Genomic DNA, 25,189 nt, shown 5'->3' on the forward strand with positions numbered 1-25,189 from the left:
TTCTTTTTTTTTTTTTTTTTTTTTTTCGTACAATCTCGAGAGGATTTGTTTGTACGTGCACGCTCTTTGAAGACTCTTTCTTAACATCGGGGCCAGAATGGAGTGGAATGGAATGGATGCAGTATTCGAAGATACGCTTTGAAAATATTGAGTTTTTCTTTTTTTTTTTGTTTTCGAGTTGTTGAGTTGGAGATTGGATTGAAATATTTTCTTTTTTTTTTTTTTTTTTTTCGTTCTTCTTTTCGTGTATGATAAATAAAATGGAATAAAATAAAGGATCGAAATTGATCTTGTGAAAATAATTAACTAAAACTCGTTTAAATAGATTTCCAGATATTAATATCTATCTATCGTAAATAACGTTGAAGAAATTTGATTTGACAGAGGATTGGAAGGAGGAGGGGTTTTGAACAATTTTGAAAAATGGTATGGGAAAAATGATAAGGACGATAGATGACCCAATGATACAGCGAGGCAGATCCTTCATACCGAGGTGTGCTCGGCAAGCCACGTTTCGTGAATACCAAATTAACACCTAGTTAACTTCCGACGAAGAAAGTCGTTTGCATGTTGCACACGAACTACCCATTCTCGCGTGCGTGCAATTTCATACTGGCCAACAACGGTTATGACTTCATTCCATCCCCTGAATCTCGATTTCGAGATTCATATTTATTCACCGAAATTAAATATGCATATATATATATATATATATATATATAAAGAATAATTTATTTTTAATAATCAAACGTGAAATTGGCGATGCTTCCGATTTTTTTCCAACGAAACGAAGTATAAAAATTTTCATCGTTTTCAATTTTTTCGTTTGTTTTCATCAAGCAATCATTTTTAACGAGAGATTTTTTAATACATCCAGTTTTTAGTTATTGAAGAGATTTTGACATTTTCGATAAAGCAGCCATTAACCAAGGGCTTAAACGAAACTAAAACAAACTTGTCGATGTTTTTAATTTTCGATATTTCCATCCTGGCTTTTAAAAAAAAAAAAATAAAAAGGAAAAAATTCGAAAGGCATTTGATTATTTTCAACGAAGCAAAACTATTCGACGAAAATTTTCAAAAAAAAAAAAAAAAAAGATATTCGAAAGACGCGATAATGTTCATTTTCGTTTGAAACAAAGCTTTGTGAAGATTTCCAAATCGATCGACCACCATCGTTTTTCCAATTTTTACCTCGACTGGAAAACATGCCTATACATCGAAAACCGTGTCAGTCAGCTAAATGCTTGTCTAAATAGCATAACTCTCTCTCGGAGCAGAACAAAGGCTTGCCTCCGCGAGCGAGGCTAATTTCCAAGGAATCCGCCGGGTGGAATCAATCCTTTGACGATCATAAGAGTAGACTCGTAATTAAACGCAATGCAAATCCTCCCCTAAACCCGTTCCAGGCCGTCTTAAGATCCCTCTTCGAGGAGGACGACAAACGAGTGGCCGATGATACGATGACAATTACGTTGGCCCAATTTTTTAAATCACTCGTGGTTACCTCATCTCTTTGATCTCGGTCGAAACGAGTCGAAGAGGGAGATGCGATTGTCGATAAATAAGAATACTTCCTTATTCGTTCTTCTTTGGTTCTTGTACGGGGAAAGAGGCATCGTTAATCGAAGATGGATAATTAACTCGCCGCCCACCACCGTCGTCGAGGATCGAAAGAAGATTTCTTCGATAAGGTACATTGTTCGATAAATGATTGATTAAATATTGTAATTGAATAAATGTGTTTTTCCTGGAATAATAAAGTTTGCGATTAGTTTGAGGTTAAGTGCATACCTTTTGCACTGTATGCCGATCAGATGATCGCACGGGATCGTGAATAAATCGATAATAGCTATTTAAAAGTTATTTATGAGAAAAAATAAATTATATAAATTAAAGAAATAGATATTGAATGTAATTTTAAATCACTCTCGAAACGAATGATTTACTTCCGATAAATACTTTCGATAAATAATTTTAGGGATCTATAAAGTAAATCCTACCTGCAGAATAATCAAGAAATATCAATTTGATCCACAATTTGGTCTCTATCACGATGTCACAAATGCAAATTTAACCAATGACAAACGATAATCCCCGAGGATTTATATTATTACCATTTATCATCGAAATTGTTCATAACCACCACAACGTTATATATAAATAAAATAATAATAATAATAATAGACGATAATCTTACGATAATCTTCGTTCAAAATTCAATCGAATCTCGTAAAAGAATAAAAAAAAAATAAAAAAACCCTAGAACGATTCAACAATAAAATCAATTGGATCAAAATTAACTAAAAAAAAAAAAAAAAAATCTATTTTACAAATAAATAAAATTTTTTATTATCGAGAAAAAAATTTCATCGAACTTTCCTCCATGACGCTCCGCAATCATTGTCATAGGCCAAGGAGGCGAACCGATTTAATTGACTCGCCGACCGATTCGTCGCCAGTTGAATCTTAATCACGACCGTCCCCTTCTGGATGGATGGAAACCGACAGATTTATAAATAGTCCATCTGCGTTTTCACGTTACACAGGGCGAATTTAAAGAAGGCGGTCGCCTTTAATACGCATCAGGTTAATTGGATCGGTCGGCTCGATTTTATATTCCGGTAAACGAGAGGGATTCACGCGGAAACGAGCGGAAAAACGGACGGATTCCGATCGATTCCGATCGTCACGATTCGAGCATCGCCGATTTTCGATGTGTTTCACGATGCAGATTTATACAACGACAAAGTCGATTTTAAAGCAAATTTTTGCATACGTCGCTTGTACTTCAAAGTACAAGGAATTAAAAAAATCCTTCCTTCGAACTATTCGACCGATTTGCCTTGTAAATGGATTGTATAGTTAAAAGAATCAAATTGAATCATATTTTCGAAAAAGATCGATAGTCTCTTTCTTAAACTCGATCCCCGCCCAAAATATCTCGATATTTTATTATTTTTCCGGCTTAAATAATAGAAACACTCCCGAATACTCGCGGCAGGGTTTCAGGGATAATTTTCATGGGGAAGCCGATTCGTACAAGCTGATCGATCGCCGCGGCACAGGCGCACGGTTAAAACGTTGGACGAGTCCGGTTTAATGATTCATAAAGCTTTGATCACGTTAATTGCGCACGATCGAATGGACCGGAAGCCGTTTACGTGACGTTAGGCGTTTTCGACGTTGAAAATTAATTCGGTGGAGAGGAGTGGGGGGGGGGAAGCAGGAGGAGGAGGAGGAGGAGGAGGAGGAGGAGGTTTCGATCGCGCACAACCGGAATACATTTAATTATTAATTTGTCGGCGCGTGTCGACGGTCGCGCCGATACGTTGATAATTAATATAATAATTAATAGGGGCGAAACATGTTACAAATTTAGCGAAACGCGTAATCGGATGATGCCGCGTGAACGTGCTATCTACAATCGTTTTTCCCACGACTCTTCTTCCATCCGTTTGTTTTGACACAAAGTTCGCTTTTAATCGAGGATGGTAAACGAATGGAAGCGAATGTTTCTTTTTTACTCGTAATTTGTGCGTGTATACATAAATAATATCATGCGAGAAACAAGATAATCTAATGGGATTAATTTTTAAAATTGCTCGGTTTTGTATTCCAAATATCCATCCTCCGTTTACCTGATCCAACTCGAAGGCTAAAATGATCACGTGTCCAACACGTGTTCCATTTTACGAGTCTTGCAAAAAAAAAAAAAAAAAAAGAACGAATATTCGAGATAAAAATAATCGGCATTGCAGAGAGGAAAAGGCACGTTTCCTCCTCCAAAGGGAAGCAGAAAGAGGAAAACCGCGCGAGATTCTGAACAACGCGAGAGTGGATCGACGCCTGCTGAGAAGCCGACATCGACCGGTATTTAGTCAGAGAGGTGGACAAGAACCGAGCTCATTCACGACTGTGACGAGGAGGAGGAGGAAGAGGAGGTTGGCCGGGGGAGAACACAGAGGAGACACGACTTTGTACTAGTTTTTCCAGGCCGACCCTCCACTAGCCGGCATTATTATGTGTTCTCGGTACGGGTAATTAGCCTGGACGCGGCAGGCATATACCGGGTGTCCATGGAGCACCAGGAAATCACCGCTGAATCACGCTCGCCGCGATTTCCACGCTTCCTCCGCCTTTTTTCTCTCTTCTTCTTCTTCTTCCTCTTCTTCCCCTTCTTTTTTTTTCTCTCTCTCTCTCTCGTTTTACGTTGCAACATTCGCTGCACGGTCGGCAGAGACAGTCGCTGTAATGACCACTTGCCTACCTGGTTCCACTTGCGTGGAATTTTCACAGCTCATTTCGTCTCACGAAGTTTGAAGATGGAATGCGAGAATCCGTTTGGATGATATACGTCACCTCGATGAAATTTTCGACATGATGTTTCGTAATTCGAGGAGAAACGTCGGCCTCGATTTGTTGGCTCGATTTCGGTGTTTCTTGCGATTGTGTCCGTTATCGATGGTCGCGAGTTAAAAGAGACGATGTAATAAATCAATCATCCCTTAAATCAATTCGTAAAAATCTATTCCACGATCTGGTGATTCAAAGTTTCAATACGAGAACCGCCTAGCAATGCTCTTCTTCCAATTAATAGCGCCTCGTTTCGATCGCAAAGATTCGATTCCGGTTAACAACGAAACGTTCCGCGATGGAACGTGGCCAAAAGCTGGCAAGATGACAGGTTTTCGGGCTAGCGTTCGATTAAAATTTAATCTGGCGTGAATGAGGCGTGGAAAGGCCGAAGGCGGCGGATTCGATATTTGCGTCATGGTGAGACCGGCTACTTTTCTTCCCCGCGAAAATGAACAATTTCCATTCCCGGATGTTTGGCCAACCGATCGAGAAAAAGGGGTCGCCCCTTTCAAATTGTTAATTATACTCGTTCAGAGAACCAGTTCAAAAGTTGGTTATTAATTGGAACGCTCGAACGGGACCAAGGACGCCATTATTCTTCTCCCCTCCCCTCCCCAGCTCTCTTATTCCGACTGTTTTCGTTCGAAAACGAATGCGAGCCATTTCATATTATTATCTTGGCTCGCGTCAGCCGTGTTATTCGGGGCGAAAAATGTTCAGACAAACGTTCGAGAACGAAAAGGGATGCGTATATTATTTGCGCCGACACCTCTTCGAGTCGAAAATCTCCTCCAATTTCCTTTCGTTCGACAACCGCTTTTCTCATCTCCAGAGCCAAATACGCTCGCTGATTATTTACTTGAATCTTGATCCAACCATTTCCAGAGGATTGTTCTGGAAACTAGGGGAGGAAACTAGCCAAAGATCCAGGTTTGTTCGGGGTTGAGGAGTTAGAACCGGGTCAAGGGGGTTTCGAACGAAAAGGATTCCAAGCCAAGGCTCGTATTATGCCTCGTCTTGCGCGCGACACGGGCTTCAAGAAACAGTGGTCGTCTGGCTGCATTAGCGCCACAAGTGCCCTCTATCGGGGCGGAGAACCGTGACAAGGAGAGGAGCACGTTAATTAAGATGGAAAGCTCGTTTTCGACGCCGGCTGGCCAACTCGAAAATTCTCTTCACTGGCTAGAAGAACGATGGCGTTCGAGGCGAACATTATCCGAGTTAGTTTCAACCGAGTGTGTCTTTTTTCTTTCCTTTTTTTTTTTTTTCTCTAGCGAGTTGATTTGCATTTTGAAGGGTGAGTCGTTTAGCTTTTGACTCTTTTCGACTTCGAGAGAATTTTTCGCTTTCCAACAGGGACGGTTGTAAATTGTAATCTTTTCGTCAAGTAAGGAGCAGGTAGGTAGGAAGAAGGTTTGAATATTCCAGCTATTTCTGAGAAGTTTACTCTGTCCCCGAGCGTAGTGTTTGTCTTGTAGCGGGTTGATATATATCTTTTAAGGGGATTGAACTGATTTAACCTTCTGCAGGGAAATGGAGTGTTTAACTGAATAGAGCGGAACGTTTATTTTTGATTATTCTTTCCAGCGAATTTTTATTTTACCTTCGTTTCTTTTTTTAATTCGAAAATGATCGGGGGTGAAGCAAATGTTCAATCGATGTCCCTTTCCAATAAAAATATCTGCCAGTAATAAGCATCTACCTGCCAAAAATTTTCAAATCTTTTTTTCGATAGTTTGTTGTTTAGCAGAGAAATTAGATTTAGTCTATAGTTGAAAGAGAAAGGAACGAAGTTGAACTACGAACTACGATGATAACTGAATCAAAACCAGAAGACAAAAAAAAGAAAAGAAATTTCGACGAAAGTTTGAAACAGCTTTCCGATTTGATTCTCTCTTGAGAAAGATTGACTTTTCCACGTATACGCTCAACGTCTTGTTGGAAACTTGTAAATTTCCAAAGTGCGAAGAGAATTTTAATACGGCTCCTTTTAAAAGTCAAACCTGTCGGAAACGTTGCAACAACTATGATGGTAAATGGAGCATACGAATCGAGGGGGAGGGAGAGGGATGGATCGTCGCAGAAGCTGAGAGAGAAGATCGACGGAGATGAGCACGTGCCGCGATACACGACCTCTCTAATTATCCCGAATGTCGACATAATTTATCTCACGACGCCCCCTCCCCTCCTCCCCCTTCCATTAAAACTTTGAACTCGTGCGAAAGGAAGTCGGAGAGGGAGAAAACTGCTGAATCGGGTGAAAAAGATTTTCAAAAGGGGGACGAAATCGTCTCTTCGTTCCTTCCTACGTGAAAAAATAATCCTAGAGAAATATAACGTATCGATAATTTCAATCAAATTTTCACTCCCATCCATTTTCTTCACCCTCCGGATTTTTCGATCCGGACATCGAGAGATGTAAGCGTGAAAAAACATCCGTACACACTCGTGAATAAACGAACCCTTTATACACATTTACTATCGAGAAAAGAAAGCTGGAAAGGAAAAAAAAAAAAAAAAAAAAAAAAACTGATCGATCGAATCTCCGCTGCTAATACCCCCTCCCAAACCTTCGATTCGGAAGAAGAACTTTATCTCGTGAAATCAATCACCCGCTCCTTCGCCACGGATCCACCTTGAAAAACTAACCGGTGTGAAACATCCGGCGGAATCTTCCTCGGATCGCGGACATATATCTCGCGGGAGCCAGATGTTTGGCTGCATACGCCATCTCCAATAAACCGGAATAGGTTCCATATCCAGCCGCGTATCCCGCCATTTGGCGTGGAATCGGTCTGGAAAGTGGAAAGAAGGGATCCTGCCTACGGTTTCCCGACCAGGAGATGATATATAGGCCCGGGCCTGGCTTGGACACGCGGCATGTAAGATTCATTCGCCACGAATCGTCGAAGAAGAGAGAGATGGACACGATGGAATTCGATCGATTTCTCGCGAAAGATCGAGTGGAGCCTGATGGACGATGATGGATGCTCGTGCATGATGTTTAAAAAAAAAAAAAGAAATGTCCGATTGAAAAGAGGAGGATCAAAGTTTGTCTCAGGATTCTTTCTTTGAATTTGAAATTGATTGGTCCTCGAACGAGAGTTGATTCTTTTTTTATATGTGCAACAAAATTAATTCCGGAATGTTTCTTGCCGGAATTTAGAGGGAGATCGCGATGGCACACGAACGAAGATGTGATCTCTTCCCTCTCGCCTCTATTGTCTACCTTCCCCGAAGATGAAATGCCAATAGAAAAACGCGTCGATTCCTCCCCTTAATCTTGAAACTTTCAATTTCCACCAACGATCCGACAAGGTACATTACGAGCTCATTGTTCGGTTAACAACGCCATCGATCGATTATTAAACATCATCCTTATCTTTCATCCTCCATTAAACATCGAAACTTTCCTCCGCTCGATCCAGACAATCGAAATGAAACAAGCGAACCAACGATAACCTGACCCGATAATTTACAAAATTCCCTCATTGTTCCTCGTATCGTTACGCGTATTCCGCGGCACAACAGCGAGGGACAACACACAGGCCGTTGCGAACGCCTTGAAATATTATTTCTCGCCACGAAGAAGTTTGAAACGAGCGAGGTCGCGAGTTAGACTCGGTCCCGAGACAATAATTCCGGAAGGGGGACAAACGTGCTAAAGTTCTTAGGGCATTTACGGCGGCCGTACAACGCCGAAAGCTAAGCTGCGGTCTGCTAAGGTTAACGTAAACTCCTTTCGGTCCCAACTATTCTCGCTCGTTCGCGATGCTTAACTGCACGCGGTGCGTCCTTAAGTCGGGTGCGGCGATCCGGCTGGATCGTTACAGGAGGATCCGAAAGTTCGAGAGGTGTGTCGTGCACACGCGATTGGACGCGAAAAGATGCATCGAGAGTTTGTGTTTCCTTTTAAATAAATTTCCATCGATTAATAACTGATTCGTCGGTTCGTTTGGAATGTTGGAAACAGGGAAAATGGGATTCGGCGTTACTTATTGATAACATTGAAACACGAATGTTGAAGAACCGAATCGAGGTGAGGACTGATAATGTGGAAAACTTTACAGGTGTTTAATAATGTAATTTATATGCGAATAATGAAAGAATATAGAAATGAAACTGTTAATAGTGTTACGGTTGAATTAATTGAATTAGAAATAAGCATCTTCCTTATCAGATTCAATTAATTCTAATTATCAGAATGTTGTTATAGTCTCATAAATTGAATTAAACAAAAGTTGCAAATTGAACTAGAAAAAAAAAAAAAAGATTTCCTAATATGCATATCTTCAAAAATTTGAAGCAAAAAGATTATCTACGCGTTGAAAACTTCCTCGAAAGGAACACGTTCAAGTGAAAAGTGGGGCAAAAAAATATTAGGCTCGAAGACACAATCTCGAACATCATTATCGAAGTAGGAACAACAACTGCTCCGCTCAAATGCGTATCTCTTTCTACCGCACAAAGCGACTTCCGTTCGCCAGATTAGATATCCAACGCTTGGACCACCCTGCGGTCAGGTATTTGAAACTGGCCACGTTTCGATGAAAAAGAAAAAGAAAAAAAGAAAAAAAAAATTTCGAACACGATCGATCACGACGTATGATCGATCGATCGATCGTTCCGCGAACGGATTCCTGTAACGTAATCGTGTCGGTACGTTAACCCTGATCCGGTGGAATTGCGCAATAGACGATCCACGGATCGAACAATGCCGTGTTTCGAATGCTCCCACGACGACGACGATGACGCGCGCGCGCGCGTGTATGTGTCTGTGTGTGTGCGTGTGTGTACGCGTGCTTTCGTTTCTGACATCTGCCGATGATACCGATCGACGGACTTTCTTCTTCTTCGAAAGAATCGATCGATATAACGCCGCGAACAATGGCATTACGTCTCTTTGTTTCTTATTTCCTTTTTTTCTTTTCTTTCTTTCTTTTTTTTTTTCATCGTACGATTTGATCGCTAACGATAAACCGTAATGAAGGAGGAAGTATTGCTTCCCTCGTTACAGATCCGCAGCGTTTTAATTAATCCTTCGCGATAAAGAATTCGCCTGTACGAAAGATGTTATACGTATAAGTTCTTGACACGTTGAGAAAAAATGTTTTCGAGACGATTGAACATTCTCCTCGATAGAATTATAATAAAACCGAATTTTTAAATTAGTTCTTACTCGAATCAAAGAAATTGAATTATACTATTGATTAGAAGAATCGAAAGCGGATAACAAAATTGGTTCGGGAGGGGAAAAAAAAAAAAAGAAACACTCACCAGGTTTGATCTGTTGAGGCTTGGCCCTGGTCCACGAGATCTCCACGAGCACGAGCAGGAGGACAGCGAGGATTCCTCCCAGACTGCCCAGAATCATCCTGTTCTTGCTGCCGGCCGACATCCACCCGCGAAGATAGATTTTTCTAAATGATCACGATACCACGATTGACGTCGGCCTCGACTGTGTGGCCGTGTACACCACGACGAGGACGAGGTAAACGTGGAACTCGAAGCAGAGAACTGTGGCCTCCGTGGAATGGCTACGAGACCAAGCGAGGATCGAGTGAGTGAGGATGGACTGACAGACGTGCGGGCGTACGCACGAGTCAATGAAGTGAGTGGTACTCACCCGTAGGAGCCCTCACCTTACCCAACCCAGACCTCGTCCCCTCGCCTCCTCTCCCTTTTACCTTGGCTCCCTTCTTTCCTCTTCTTCTTCTTCTTCTTCTTCTTCTTCTTCTTCCTCTTCTTCTTCCTCTTCTTCTTCCTCCACTTCGCGATACTCGTTTCCTTTACTCCGGCAGACTGCTTTCTTCCTCGTCCGCTGAACGATTCGCCGTTCCATTTCTTCTTTTCTCATCTCCGCCTCCTTGACCCTCTTCCTTCCTCCATCCGCTCTCTGCTCCATACGCGTATTTTTTTTTCTCCTCTCCCTTTCTTCTCCTCTTCGCGTGCATACTATTTTCCGCGAGATTGGAATGTCAATTTTCTCGTTTCTTGCACGCCTTATACATTCCCTATTTATCTTCTTCGTTCGACTACGTTAGCGCCGAACCACCGGCTTCCTCGCGCCTTCTTCTCCACCTTTTCTTACCGCATTTCATTTTACCCGATCGCTTGGCGTATACTTAAACGCTCGTTCTTCCTCGTCCTTCCTGTCGGTAAGCGTATGATTTTCTCCACGTGGTTCGTAAAGAAGTCGTTTTAGATCGATCTTCTAGTTAAACTATTCACGGTTTTATTCGTAGGATGTGATTGGTTTAAATCTGAGGTCCTGGGAACATAAGGGAAATATGAGTGAGTTTTGGTTAGGTTGAATTTGAATGAAGCAACATTTGAAAAATGAAAGTAATCAAGCACTGTGACAAAGTGGTTTATCGTGACGTTCATCAACGTGTCACATGTATTATCGTTGACTCACGATTATTGGCAAAAGTTGAACTTTCATTGGATTAACGATCCTAACTTCCAATCGTCCAAATTTAAATTTCTAATAAAGCATTTCCTCCTTCTTCTTCTTCTTCTTTTTCTTCTTCTATCTGTAAAACGTATCAATCAACGTATTGTTAAAATTTTTCTTCTAACGAATCTAAATTAATACTTTCTTCTTTAATTATTTTACCATTTCAAATTTATTCAAACACTCGTTTAAAAAACTCGTATAAAAAATTGTATTATTAAGCAAAAATTACCCAGATCTATTCTATCTCTCCGTTCTCCGATTTTGTTCATCGATAAGCAAGCATCGTTGCCGAATTTATTCCTTCTCTCCCGGATATGATGCACTTGCTCACCTCTCGGACCACTACCTTTTGTTCACCTCCTAACTTTTTCTTTTTCTTATCATCCTACGTTCGTTTCCTCCTCGTCCAGCGGACGCTTAAACGCACTCTGCCCTCCTCGGTATGGCCAGCCTCCTCCGCCTCTCACTGCGGCGGTGTCCTCTTCCTGCTTTTCGTTTTTCTTCTCCCCCGCCTCTCGGACCCCCGCCTGTGTCCCTTCTCTCCTTATCTTCAGCCACCTCCGCGTAGGATGCACCTTCCTCTGTCCCTTTGCAAACATACTTCTAGGTGCGAGGATGCGTTCTCTGTGATGTAAGAAGTCGGTTTATGAAAAAGCTTTAAAATTTGCTGCATGGATTTTGGATTTATTGCCACGTTTATAAATTGGATATGTTAAAAAATATACTCACTATAATTTATATTAACACGTTTTTATTCGTGTACTTTTTTTTATTTATGAATTATTATGAAAATTCTTTTCGCAATTATTACAATTTTCTTCGATTTAATATTATATAAGTAATCACTTCGTTTTTAATCTCCTTGAAATCAATGATGGTATAAAAATATAGAACTCTTTGATTATTAATTTTCTATTTCTCAAATTATGGGAATGTTTTAATTTTTTTAATGTAAAAGAAAAATTGTTCATAAATATATATATATATATAGATAATATTTATATTATTAAATTTAGCACGGTAATATTGCCACTGACATTTTAAATTAAGGAAACAATTAAAATCTTCGTTATTTTATTGCAATCTTTATGTTGCGCAACTCAAATTCAATTCATCGTTCGAAGATATGAATAGACGTTTGTTGTCTTCTTCCCACAGGTTCTTACTTTTCTTTCCTTTCCTTTTCTTTTTCACTCTCTTTCTCTCTCTCTCTCTCAGCCTGTCTCTATGGTTTCTTTTTTAATTCATTCCTCTCGACCACGACTATCGGTGTACTGGGAAACATCTGAAAAGATGAGTTTCGCCCGGTGTCCCCATCCTATGCAAACATCTCGGTTATTTGTACGGTATTTCCGCATCTCAATAGAGAACGTTATTCCGTTTCAAAATCATTTTACTTGGTAATACGATTTTCTGTTTACTCTGTTTTCTTTCGAGTATGAAATTGCGCATGAAATTTCACGTTCTTTCCAAATAGATCTCGAAATTTTCCTTTTTCATTGTATCTTCCTCCTCCAATAATATTCCAATAATATTCCAAATGATTCAACGATCAACTCGTATCCACCGTTTTAATTAATTTTTAAAATATAATATGTTTTAACGCGAAAAAAATCTCGGCTTCTCATGATACATGACACGGTACACGGTGCTCAGGAAATATTATCATTATTAAAGCGTAACTGGAACAACCTCTGGCCAGGTTTTAAGTCATGTAGCAAAATGTATAATCGAGGAGCGAGAGAACACAAACGGGCAACTGGTGGTTGATGAAAAATGAAAATATCCTTGATCTATGCAGCGTCTTCTATAAAATCTAGTCCTCTGCTGGAAATCTGAGCACCTGCTTCTTTCCCACGTAACTGCTTTCGTTAACAATTTTGAGAATTCACTCCTTTCGCACGTTAGATTCGATCCATACAATCTAGATATTCAATGATAAATCGTAAAATTAATCTTTTATTTCTCTTTCATTATGTATGTCTATTCTATTTTACACTTTTCTATATATAAATGTTAAAGAAAGGATAAATATAATTTTACTAATAAATATTCATAAGTAAACCAGATTATATAATGGCATAAATTATGATTAAATATATTTGGCTATCAATATTATTACATATATAATAATTAATTTATTACTATTTGCTTTTGAAGCATTTCATCCTTACTTATTCAATCGCTTTAATAAATTTTACTATAATTCTCAAATCAATTAGAATGAAAATAAGATATTTTAAATTCTATGAAATTTAAATGAAACAAACTACCTTCTCTTTGATATTAAAATATTAGGATTATATTGTAAAAAGCTACAAGTTAAACACTGCCATTAGAGTTCATTCGCACCTTTTAATTTATAATCTGATTTATTTTCAAGTAAATAAAAAACGTTAATAAAATTTTACTTCTTCATGATTGTAAAATTGTTTTAGCATTTATACAAATTTAGAAATATAGAATAAAGTAAAAATAAAATAGAAATCAAATAAAAAGATATTTACCATTATTATCAAAATTATCCAATTATCACGTTTAAGAGAGTTCAAAAATCTTAATACTATCTACACACGGTCAATATCGTTACTCCTCAAAAATTTGTATCTTTATTCTGTATCCCTTATCTCTTCTATCTATAGGACTTCCATAACAGAGATAAGGCAGTTCCTTCGTTTGTACCACCGAAACGAAAGCCAATGAGATTCAACTTTGATCAGATCCTCTGCCAAGTGATCTCTATTACGCAATCTCTGCTATCGGACATCGTGCTAACCCCATGAAATTTTCTGACGATGCAGCCACGGTGTGCTCTATCGCCCAAGGCTCCGACAGGAATCGCGTGGAACCTGCCCAGGATCAAAGCTGATTCGTCCTATGCCTTCTGTCGACGATAAACCGAAACAGGAGGTTAACGACGTCTTCTGAAGGGATATTGTGGTCCAAGAACTTTACGATCCGATGGCTAATCTCTGATTAAAGGGAAAGAAACTTTAATTATAATGAAGAAGGAATTAAATGCTTGAAATTTGAAATTGAATAATTTAAATTAAACATGTAAACTTTCAATATTTTTTCACATGATTTCCTTTTAAAAATATTCTATAATTATATGTATATTTTATATTATACATATTTCAAGAAATAAAAATAATAAAGAATTATCATTTACATCCATATTCCATTATATCCATATTCCTTAACAATTTCTATCTATTATTATTTAACAATAATTAGAATTTAATAATAATTCCCAATGAAATGATCAAAATTTTTCAAACATCTCCAATTTTTAACAATTTCATTCAACATCCCTCTCTATTATAATGGCATAAAATTATTATAGTCGTTGTAATATTTCAATACCAACGTTATTGACTTCACTTTAACAAATGGAATCAAACACTCTCCGGATGGCAGGAGCAAACCGATCGGGTCTGTAAATAATTCAATCTCTGAGTACTACAATCTACAGCACTGTTCTTCGAAATGGCGTGAAAAACTTGCTCACGCCTTGTTCCTTGTTCATCGAAAAAAAAAACAAAAAAAAGAAGAAGAAGAACTGCAGTTGAATCGAACATAGGGACGCACTTTCGATTAAGCTTTGATACTAGCGTGGGTTTCGTGTCGATCCGGAAAAAGTGTGTAACAGGGCCAACAAGAAAATCGAATCAATGATTACTTGTGCACACGGGACACGAGCAAAAGCGTGCCACGAACAAGTCTATTTATGTTTCTTCGACGAATCTGGACAGCTAGAGACGCGCGCGTTACTATTGAGACTCGGCGACGAGCGAAGAAATGCGTGCGAGACTCGATCAAACAGCATCGAAGAACAATCCTTTCATTTTTATTCACCATCGAGCAGATGGAACTCTATGCTCTCCTCTACGCGAAAAGCTCAAAGAGAGGAAGCGACTTTCACGAATACGCGTGGATTTTATTGGAGCAATTCTCTCGAAGAAGACAGTCCTTCGAATATTGATGCAAAGGAAATTCGATTGTGATGGGGTTCTTCTAGGAAATTCCTACATTTCTCTTTCCCTTTTTTGTTTGGATCGTTGCGTAATTTTGAAACCTGAAAATTGAACGATTTTACTTTTCGTTTCTACGTGTAATTTCTTTGAAATGTATACGTTTTTTACTTACTACCACTCCTGAATTATCCTTTTCCATATTTTATCTTTCATTTGTATTTAGTATCTCTTAAGAAAGGGAAAGAAATAATAATAAAGAAGTAATAATTCTCAATGACATGTATAAGTAACTGCAATCTTCATTTTGCTTGCTTTTTTCTTTCCACCTCTTTCATTCTCTTTTCTGTCCACCCATTGTGCGGCCGTGTGTCGAATTTTGCATTTACGAAACTACAAAAAGGTATTCTGACTGACTCCGCTCAATTTGCGAATACCATTCCCTTTGAAGTTTCTCTTTCCGTAGGACAATTCCATTGAAAATCGCTGTCTGTTGGTGAAAAGCTCGTGAAATGTCAAAAGTGCAGAACCAAAAGCACGTGGCGTTACTCGAAATTTCAGTTCGTCAAAAGTGAATACGTTTTATTCTCTTTCATTTTCTATTTTTTTTTTTTTTTTTTTTTTTTTAATATTTTTTCTCCCCCTATTTTTTTCTTTTTTTATTTTTATCATTCAATTATAAATGCTCTAGCTCAATTTCGATTTTTTCCGGAAAAATCGGATCCAGAGGATAATCTTTCTTCTTTAGCGTTTAAAAGTATAGCCTAATTTTCGTGGCAACAAGATTTCTGCAAGATCGCGAGAAATCAAAGAGCAATTTGATGAAAATAGAAAAGTTTTCACTGTAGTGTGACCAACTTTGTTGATAATGTTAACACGTAGTAGTTTAGAAACTTCAATTTTCGAGGTGAAGCTTCTTTCAGAATCAGGTAATTAGGTTCTTGACCATGGCGTCAAGCTGGGTATTTTTCACTGAATAAAACTAATTGTGGAATTCACAGTGAAGAAAACTTCACTTTACGATCTTGGCTGAAAACTTACCGAGTTACTTCTTTTTCCTTTAAACTTAAAAAATGTCTACTAAAGACGTGAAAGAATTGTCGCATGAAAGAAACAAATGAATATTTCTTGAAATATTACAGTAGAATTCTATTAAAATCTCTCATTCTGCTTTATACAAGTGAAAAGATTGAATAAACTTCCAATATATAAATTCCTTTCCGTATAATTTCGTATAATTTCAAACAAATGAAATTATTCTTACACTCCAATTCTCATCCTTCTCATCCAACAATCAATCAAATTTCTACTCCCAAAATCTGAGTACTCGAAATCGGCGATTCAAAGTCCGGATGCGTGCGATCGGTCGCCACCTGCTTTCTCGATCTCTCCCGGACCTACGGCAAAACAATCGATCGAAGTCGCTAATTTATATTCGCACCAGCTCACCACCGGAGGGAATACAGTTAATCGAGTCTATCGTTAATTGAACGAACGCAATTCCTGCTGGCCGCGCCAGCGACAGATCCGATAGACAAACAGATAGACAGGACAGTTTGTTCGGTCCGTTTGTTAGTTCGTAGCCATGTCTACGTAGATGGCTAATTGTGACGTTCATACGAGAGAGTGAAGAGATCGTTACGTCGTCCATCACCCATTTATGGCCGCAGAGCCACCTGCCTCTTCCATGGTTTCGCATGAAGATAGAGCCGACGAACGAAAGCCGACCTCCTCTGAGTATCGAGTATTTTGTAAGTCGAGGATTCAACAGGCAGGATCAATTTCTTCCTTTCCGCTCCTTTTTCTACATGTGTATTCACCTTTTTTCAGGTTTCGTCCAACCTGAATCGCCGTCGAAGATGATCGATGGGATCCACGCGGACGATCGACAAGACAAGGATCCTAGGATGAGATAGATCCAAACGGGGATAATCGTTTATTGATGACGCGTCGAGTGCCTCTGAAGCTGCTCTTGAATTGATAATACTTGAGAATTAACGCAGCCGAGGGCGAAGGTTTAAGCCATGAATGATGGTTTAAAGTTTCCATTGGAAATTTGAGGAACCTGAAATCAGAACATTGTTGAATGGTTAGAAAATTATTGAGAGTCGAATATGTATACTTTTGACAAATAAATACCATTAAGATCTTGATCGTTCAATTTCTCAATACCTTATTGTATCCTTATTTGTATAATATTCGTGTGAAAATATTACATTTCAGTTAATAAAATTGGAAATTCTTTTGATAGTGATTATATCTATAGATGATTTTCATATTAGGCAGAGTGCTCTGAAAGTATTAAGTAATTATAAAAATCCAAACGTCTTAGTATGTTACTTTATAAAATGTATTTTATCAATTTTCATATTCTCTTCACATTCTAAATACGATTTATCTTTTTCGATTAGATGACAGATTTCTTAAGACATCTGTTTGCTTCTTCATACAGCTAGTTCCTGACGTTCCGGTCTAATTGCATCGCACATATTTCATCTCCAAGACAAATATCTCTCTTCACGAACCGTGCAATCAAGCAGAGAGGCCGTGCCTTTTCTATTTACCCTTTTAATCTGCGACCTGTCTCTCCGATTTCGATCATCAACCACATATATCATCCATGACAAATATTTCCCTTTGATTCGCGTAGAATCTTCGTACTCCTTTGTTTTCCCATCTCCCTTTGTCTTCTCGAAATATTTATTATATAATTTATAAAGTAACAGAATGAAATAATATCTCAAATAATTTAATAAAGAAATATTTAATTATTCTAAAATAATTAAACTTCTTTCCTTGATTAAATTTCAAAAGTTTGAATTATAACTTCAATCTCTTAATAACGTTTGCATTTATATTGTTTTACAAATGCATTTTAAATACATCTCACAGATTCGTGTACAGTAACTGGCCAACCATTCAACAGAAGAGTTAATCCGGTGAAATAATCACGGGATGATTACGGTAATCTCCAATCACATGTGTTCGTAAGTGAGTTTCCTAGTACTAGAACGCACTAAATACAGACGCGATTACTGTGCCGTAGTTTTCGTTATGTATTGAGTTAAACCTTTTGCACTATTCGATCTCTAATGCACTCTAAATCCAAGCATCCACTATAAATTAATTGTAATGTCATGGTTGACCAATTCTGATTGATAATCTATTAAAATTCAATGATTATTACACTCCTACAAAAGGAGATTTTCTATCTTATGTTATAAATTAATTATAAATTTTTAAAAAAAATTTCTGAAACGAATAATCGATCGAAATGAATCACGTGGAATCGAAAGCAGAAAAGACAGGAGATGAACGCAAAAAATAAAGTGAAATCACAAAATCGGAGATGAGGAAACAAGCGTGCGAGCTTACTTATCAAAACGATACAATTACGACGCGGTAGTCGCCGGTTTTACATAATGCATATCGAGTTACAAAGTAATGTTCAGAGCACGCACCGCGGTGGCACTAATTTCCGTGAATCAACAGCGCCAGGAAGCTCTTCTTGCACAGCCGCTTGAAAAGTAACCGCGTAGTCACATAGGTGATTAGTGATGGGACTGATCGCGAAATCATTCGCTGTAACGTTTAGACGCAAGCAGTTTGCAATAGTTTCTAAGTCTTCATTGTTAAAATTCCAAAATTTCCATTCTTTCGCGTTTCAAAAATTTTCTATCCATTCTTGTATATGTAAATTCATATACACTTCAATTTCTACTTCTGAAATTTCTTTTCTCAATTTCCATACTCTTATAGCGAATATTTCTGAACACGTATCTTCAATTCATATGTCTATTCTATATTTTCATAATTTTCTTTAACTTCTTCGTTTCATCCTATACAATAACAATCGTTGTATATTTTTACATCACAATATCTCATCAAAGTATCGTTTTCATTTAAATAACGATACCATACTTACTCATGATTTCAACAGCAACATATAGTTTGTTTGATCGGATTTTCGATACCGTGCGTGAGGGTATTAATCCCATCACTATCGCCGATGATCGGCAAGCGCACGGCAGGCGGTCGGCTTCTTTCCCGCAACTCCTTCCAGGGCGACTCTCGATCCATGTTTCATGAGGCTCCTCGTGCTCGAACTAGAGAAAGGGCCGGCCACGTACAAGCACTTACAAGCCGAGGGAGGCAGGCCGCTGCTCTGAATCACAGGTACCTAGGCAATTCTTTGTGATCGATACACTCGCGACACTACGGCGCCACCCTTACCTTTTTCTTCTCGCGATTATAATTGTCTTTATCCACAGAGAGTGGGGAAGCTCGTTACAAACGTTCCATGAAATGATCCTGATTGAAATCTAACTTCATTTGTGTCGATAGATAGTGTTGAACGAAAGTTATAGGGAACCCTTGTTAGTGAGATAAGGCGATTACTATATGCCGAAGTTCATTTAAACGAAAGGTTTCATTATAAAGTTTGAAGCCGATGTAACATAATAGGAAGATTGTCATTGACCAAATTATTAATCCTAGTTGTGCAAGTGGTACAGTTTTCCAGTGTAAAGTAAAATAAAATTCTGAAACTAAAGAAAAATAAAAATTAATTAACTTATAATAGTTGATAACTTAATAATAGTTGTTAATAATTTTTAATTTATTTTTTTATAAGATATAATCTAATTCATATTTTTATATCAGATATAAAAATATAAAATTTATGTTTGCTTTTTAATAATTTCATTATTTTATAGACTGAGTTTCTCTTTTACTATATTATTAAAGATTTATTAATAAAAAATTTGGAAATAAATCTATTTTACAATATATTGAAATAAATTTTAGATAGATTTACATAATATATTCATTTACATTTCAAATTAAAAGAATGAAATAAATTCATCAAAGTTTACAAAGGCTATTTATAAATTTTTAAATTTTTTATCATTTTAAACTATTTTTTAAACTATTCTCTCTTTTTCTCAAGTTGAGAAAAAATACGAAAGTTCAAATTGAATCGAATTGGATACAAGCATACCCGGACAAAAGAAAAATTCAAGCACGAAATGTGCGTGCACACTTTCAGTGATCGCAATGAATAATGGACAGACGGAACATTTCGTCGAGAATGTCATGCAGGCTGAATTCGTAGAAGAGAATCATCCCGTACACGCGTCTACTGCGAAATACAGATGCGTACAGGCAATATAATCTCAGAAATTTCAGGGAATCATCGATGAATTCGACGAAATCTCCTTTGCGGTGAACGGCGAGAGGGTTGGCATGACTTACGTTCGCCACGTGTCTCGACGCGTGTTTGCGAAACGAACGCAATCTATAAGCTCGTTTGTCTTAACCGATCGACCATCGATTTGCTTAAATAACAAATTGTAGATTGTTATCACCCACTGAGTTCTTGGTAATCGAATCATTTTCAGGATAGAATGAAATTACTCAAGATCTTGATATATGCTTAACGAATTGCATGTAATAATATTTTATATCAAAAAATTAATTTCAATTTCTTGTTATTTTTTTATTTTTTTTATTCAAAAAATTAAAATATTGCTATTTACCTCACATCTGATCCAATTGAAATTGAGAGAATTAAAATCACGACATTTTCCAAAATGTCTGCTGTTAACTCTAATTTGTAATAATCTAACATGGCATCTTCATTAAAGTTATTTTGCGACATTTGTTTGTAAAATATATAAATATAAATAAAGTATATCTTTAGATTACGAAAACGCCAATATTGAAGAAAAATTAATACAAATATATTTCGAGCAGAAAAAAGAAGCTATCAGTAGCACATCGCGTGAAGCAAGAATGAAAAATTCGTCTGACAGGAAATCGATGATACGTTGTTATAGTTGATACATCCTTCGATTTCCAATACAACGTTCCTCGATGAAATTTAAATAACGAAATAGTACAGGATCAGGAACTGATGTTCACATAAATATGGGGTTAGGGTTCGTTAAGTAAAAATTCACATTAATCCATGATTCACTATTCACTTAATATGTAGATTTTTTTCTCATTAATTTTTCTCCGTTGTTTTTCTTTAACCACTTTTCGCTTTATTTCTCTTTTACACATTCTATTATTTATCGTAATGATATGTGACTAAACAAATTGTTCACGAATCAACAAACAATATTGTCAGAAATGATTTGTCTATGTGACAGATTCAAAATGACTTGGATAGTACATTTCATTTACTGCACTTTATTTTTCTTCCATCAAATTATCTTTTTCATTCTTGCTTAATCTATGTTTATTACTTTTTATTCATTTCACTTTTACTAGATTTAAAAAACTTTAGTAAAGATTAGTTTTAAAATTTTTAAATTTTAATCCTTTGTTATTTTTTGTTTCATCGATATAATTTAATAGAAAACTAATGTAACAGAAATGTGGCGTCATCTGGTATATAAAGAAGTAATCATTTAATTTTGTTGTTAAGATCATTGTCCTCCTTATCCTTAAGCTTAACATTAAAATATTATAATGTATTTTTATTTATATTAAGATATATAACAAATTTATTTAAAAATAAAAAAAAGGATTTATTTTATTTAACTTTTGAAATAAATAATTCTTAAATTATAAATTAAATCATGATAATAATAATCGAGATGTGATGCGCATGACATGATCGAGGTAACACAATCGATTAGCAACTATATATATATATATATATATATATATATATATATGGCTGTTTTTCTAACCTCAAAGTAACGCATGAACTGCATGCATTAAAAAAAATTAAAGTGTCAAAATCTAATACTGGAAAAAGGAAATGAGCGATGCCGAACTTCAAGAAGAGGAAAGAGAAGTACTTCTTTCGATATATGATGGAGATCCAGCTTTTAAACAGTTGACACCTACTACATTTCAATATAAGGTTTGTCCTTCATAAAAGTATAAAAATTTTTCATTATATATTTATTTATTCTTTTGTATTATGTAATATAATAATAATAATTTTAAAATTAATCAATATTCATGATTAAATTATATTTATTCGAACTTTATTAAAATCTTTATATATATATATAACACTGATTTTATATACAGTATGGAGAGGACAATGATATGAAATCATTTCTATTGGAAATTTCATGGAGCACAACATATCCATCAGAAAGACCTACTATTAATATGAATACCTTTTATAACAAGCATATGTAAGTCCAACTATGTTGTTATTTGACTATCCTTGCATTCTGTTGCTTTTATTAAAGGTGAATGATTGGAATACAGTGTGCAAGAGGTAAAAGATAAAGTGGTTCAACATCTGAAAGCAGAAGCTGATCAATGGTTAGGAAGTGCTATGACTTACACATTATTTCAATCGGTACAAGAACATTTTACCGAATTAATCTCAGCACAACCAGACACTGTTGTTGATTTAAACTCACAAATTAGCCAACTTAAAATAGCAGATGAACATCAAAAGGTAAGAAATAATTATATCAAATCATAAATTTATTTAAAATACATATATAAGAGAATCTATTCTGTTATGTCAAGCTGGAAGAAACAACAAAGAAGCCAAAGAAAGAACATCTAACTAAAGCTCAAAAGCGCAGACAATGGAATAAAGCAGATGGAAAAGGAGAAAAACCACGAGGATGGGATTGGGTGGATATAGTAAAACATTTATCACAGACTGGCCCTAAACAAGAGCAAGAGTCATAGTTCAACTTCATTGAAATATTTGTACAGGTTAAAGGCGTATTATATTTTTATAAATTATTAGAAATAAACTGGTTTCCATATAGATTTTACTAATAATATAATCACCTGTGATAAATTTGTAAGAAAATATTTATAAACAATTTTATCTCATTTCCAACAAATAGTTACAAGATATGCAAATAAAATTGCTTAAATAATTAACAATTATAAAATTTTATCAAGGTAAATAATAAGGAACAACAATATTTTAATTTCCAATGTTCATGCTGTTTTTTTTTTTTTTTTTTTACCAGTTTATAATTTTTTATAAAAATCTCCATCCTGCTACTGGTAATAAATTAGTTTCTGTTTTCCATCCTAAAAAATTAATATTTATATGAATAAAAGAAATCCTAAACTTCTATCATAATAGCAAAATTATTTACCTTTATTTTCAAGATCACTAATAAATGCTTTAAATTCATTAGAAATCAATAAATTCGTAGCATAAATACTCTCTATAGCTTTTGATGATTGTATGCCATTGTTTGTAGTTGAATATTTTTTATTAAGTACATAAAGTCGCATCAAGGGATACGACAAATCACTTACTTCAGGTTTTAAGAAAACATCCTAAAAAAACATAATGCTAGAAATATAAACATACAAATGTATTTATATGACTTACTTACAAGTGGCACTTTCAAAGACATACAAATAAATAAGCCGCAAAGACAAGCATGAAAATATGCTTCCAAGACATCATATGGTTGCGCGTCTTTTTTAAGGCATATAAAAATAGTTTTATTTTGTACATCAATAGAAATCAAATATTTTCTATCTAAAAAGAGTTTCAATGAAAGCTCAGTGTCACTTGTTAAAATTAAGTCTTTTTTTATAAGAGCTGCAAGAGAGACACCTATTTTTATATTAAATCCACATATGTTCATTGCTGCAAAAAAATTATTAATAGAAGTAATAATCTGTATCAATTTAATATTTTAAATTGAAATCAAACATTCTTACTAGGTTTTGTTAATAATAATACTGATTCCTTTTTGTTAACTTCTTCTGGTTTTGGAATAACTTCATTCGAAATATAACTTTTTACAATTAAAGCTAAACGATCTTCATTTAAAGAATTTAAGCATAATGCTTTTACCGCCGAATAATTTGCATAAAGATGTATTATCACGAGGAAGAGATAGAGTTCCATTATATATCTACATGCAGATATATAGATACATGCTATAGATACATTAACAATATTGCTAACACGTTTATTATAAAATTAAATTCACTTATTTCAAAAACAACAAATATTTGTTATAAAATACTTACTGGCCATTATGAAAGATTGAAAGTATTAAAATACCAACAAAAGATGCTATTAAATTTACACATGTTTCTTGACTTCCATCTTTAGCTGATACATCTGCCAAATTATTTTGTAATGCCTATAATATAATTCAATATTATAATTAAATAAATCTGTTTTTAAATTTTTTTTTTTTTTTTACCTGATGTTGTGTAAGTGCTGCTCTTGTTGCTCCACCAGCAACACCAACAATTGATTTCATTGCTGTAGAAATACATAATATTCCAAGAGAATAAGAAGAAAAATAAGGTAAAAGTAATTCTAATCCCATTGCTAAATCATTAAGAATATCAGCAAAAAGTCTCCATTTTTTACATTGTCCATCTAAATCTGTCCTAATGAATGAAAAACAACTGTTACTTTTATAAAAATTAATTACAAGTATTATAATCATTTCATCATATGATTTTATTTACCCGTTCCACCATGCAAACATAATTCGACCAACCATTCCAGTTCCATCTTTTAATATCCATGTTATTGCTGCTGCTAATGGAGTTGCTGCAGCTTCACCTACACCTACTCCTTGCATAATAGAATGTGTTGTGAGAGTTCCCATTATGGTACTTGCAAATGCCTATAACAAATTAAAAAATAGTAATACGGATTAAATTTCATTTAAAAACAATAGTTTCATTCATAATATTGCAAATAAATTTTGTATCTTTCTATGTAAACTAACCTGAACTGTATCCCATATTTGATAAGAAGTATAATCGGGATGAACGCTATCAGGAAATCCTTGAGGTAAAAATACTTCTTTTATAATCGATATTAAACCGGAATAAAAAGACTTCGTTCTAGTTGTGTCTGATAACAGTTCAGTTATCGATTGCTCGTCTATAGAAGTTAAATAGGTTAGGTAAACTAATAGTAATGTTTGATATGTCAGAATACAGATACCTTTTGATTTGACGAAAAATCTATCTTTCTCACTCCCGTAAGCCTCAGTGAATAATAATCGCTCATGCATCTCGAAGTGCACTGAGGTTACTTTGGTTTAATTTGAAGTATGATAACATACGCACTTTTATTAACGATCATAGTCGTTGTTATATCCACGCGCGATTACACTTGCACTACAAATGCAACAAAATTCCCTAATATTTTACGAAAAATATATCACGAAAATTTCATAATTAAATATTTTTCAAAAAAGGGTTTACTAATATACAAGAATATATGAAAAAAGATGACGAAAATAGAGTTCTCTTTTCTTTTTTTTTCTTTTAACAAGAGAATATATGATGTTTCAATTTAGAAATTTTATAAAATGGAAAATTTCTTTTTATTTATTCAAATATTTTTCATATTTTATTTTTATAATTTTTCTATGATATTGCACTGCGTATTTGAAAAAATTAA

General features: G+C 35.7%; 3 protein-coding genes and 1 long non-coding RNA gene across 8 annotated transcripts in view; 1 reads left to right on the forward strand and 3 right to left on the reverse strand.

The window, feature by feature from the left end:
• LOC100867707 (uncharacterized) overlaps positions 1-9,970 on the reverse strand; it is a 44,094-nt gene extending 34,124 nt beyond the window's left edge. The window contains exon 1 of the mRNA XM_012493885.3: positions 9,637-9,970. Within this exon, the coding sequence (XP_012349339.2) occupies positions 9,637-9,757 (121 nt within the window). The 5' untranslated portion in view covers positions 9,758-9,970. The remainder of the gene's footprint in view (positions 1-9,636) is intronic.
• A 1,589-nt stretch (positions 9,971-11,559) lies between these two features.
• On the reverse strand, positions 11,560-21,188 carry LOC116415301 (uncharacterized). Of its 5 annotated transcripts, none has more exons than XR_015292499.1 (7): positions 20,331-21,188; positions 19,027-19,340; positions 18,719-18,958; positions 16,933-18,632; positions 16,614-16,858; positions 13,327-13,791; positions 11,560-12,743 (listed from the first exon to the last, which is right to left on the reverse strand). It is a non-coding gene; the product is annotated as an uncharacterized LOC116415301 (long non-coding RNA). The 5 variants fall into 5 exon arrangements; XR_015292498.1 differs by lacking the exons at positions 11,560-12,743; positions 13,327-13,791 and adding exons at positions 14,000-14,897; positions 20,047-20,226 and having other exon boundaries at positions 14,969-16,858; positions 20,331-21,182; XR_015292496.1 differs by lacking the exons at positions 11,560-12,743; positions 13,327-13,791 and adding an exon at positions 14,000-14,897 and having other exon boundaries at positions 14,969-16,858.
• A 259-nt stretch (positions 21,189-21,447) lies between these two features.
• On the forward strand, positions 21,448-22,549 carry LOC100865569 (RWD domain-containing protein 4). The gene is made up of 4 exons (XM_003698653.4): positions 21,448-21,670; positions 21,844-21,953; positions 22,030-22,225; positions 22,300-22,549. The coding sequence occupies exons 1-4, from the start codon at positions 21,566-21,568 to the stop codon at positions 22,465-22,467; spliced, it is 579 nt and encodes a 192-aa protein (XP_003698701.1). The 5' UTR covers positions 21,448-21,565; the 3' UTR covers positions 22,468-22,549.
• Positions 22,237-25,018, reverse strand: LOC100865333 (RUS family member 1). Its single transcript, XM_086909809.1, has 9 exons — positions 24,728-25,018; positions 24,507-24,664; positions 24,241-24,401; positions 23,967-24,159; positions 23,788-23,903; positions 23,473-23,669; positions 23,139-23,398; positions 22,893-23,079; positions 22,237-22,824 (listed from the first exon to the last, which is right to left on the reverse strand). Exons 1-9 carry the CDS (start codon positions 24,795-24,797, stop codon positions 22,772-22,774), a joined length of 1,395 nt encoding a protein of 464 aa, XP_086765935.1. The 5' UTR covers positions 24,798-25,018; the 3' UTR covers positions 22,237-22,771.
• Between the last annotated feature and the right edge of the window lie 171 nt (positions 25,019-25,189).

This window comes from Apis florea, unplaced genomic scaffold (assembly GCF_048593485.1).
Source record: "Apis florea isolate Af1SG1 unplaced genomic scaffold, ASM4859348v1 contig_3158_pilon, whole genome shotgun sequence".
In the NCBI taxonomy this organism is placed as follows: Eukaryota; Metazoa; Arthropoda; class Insecta; order Hymenoptera; family Apidae; genus Apis; species Apis florea.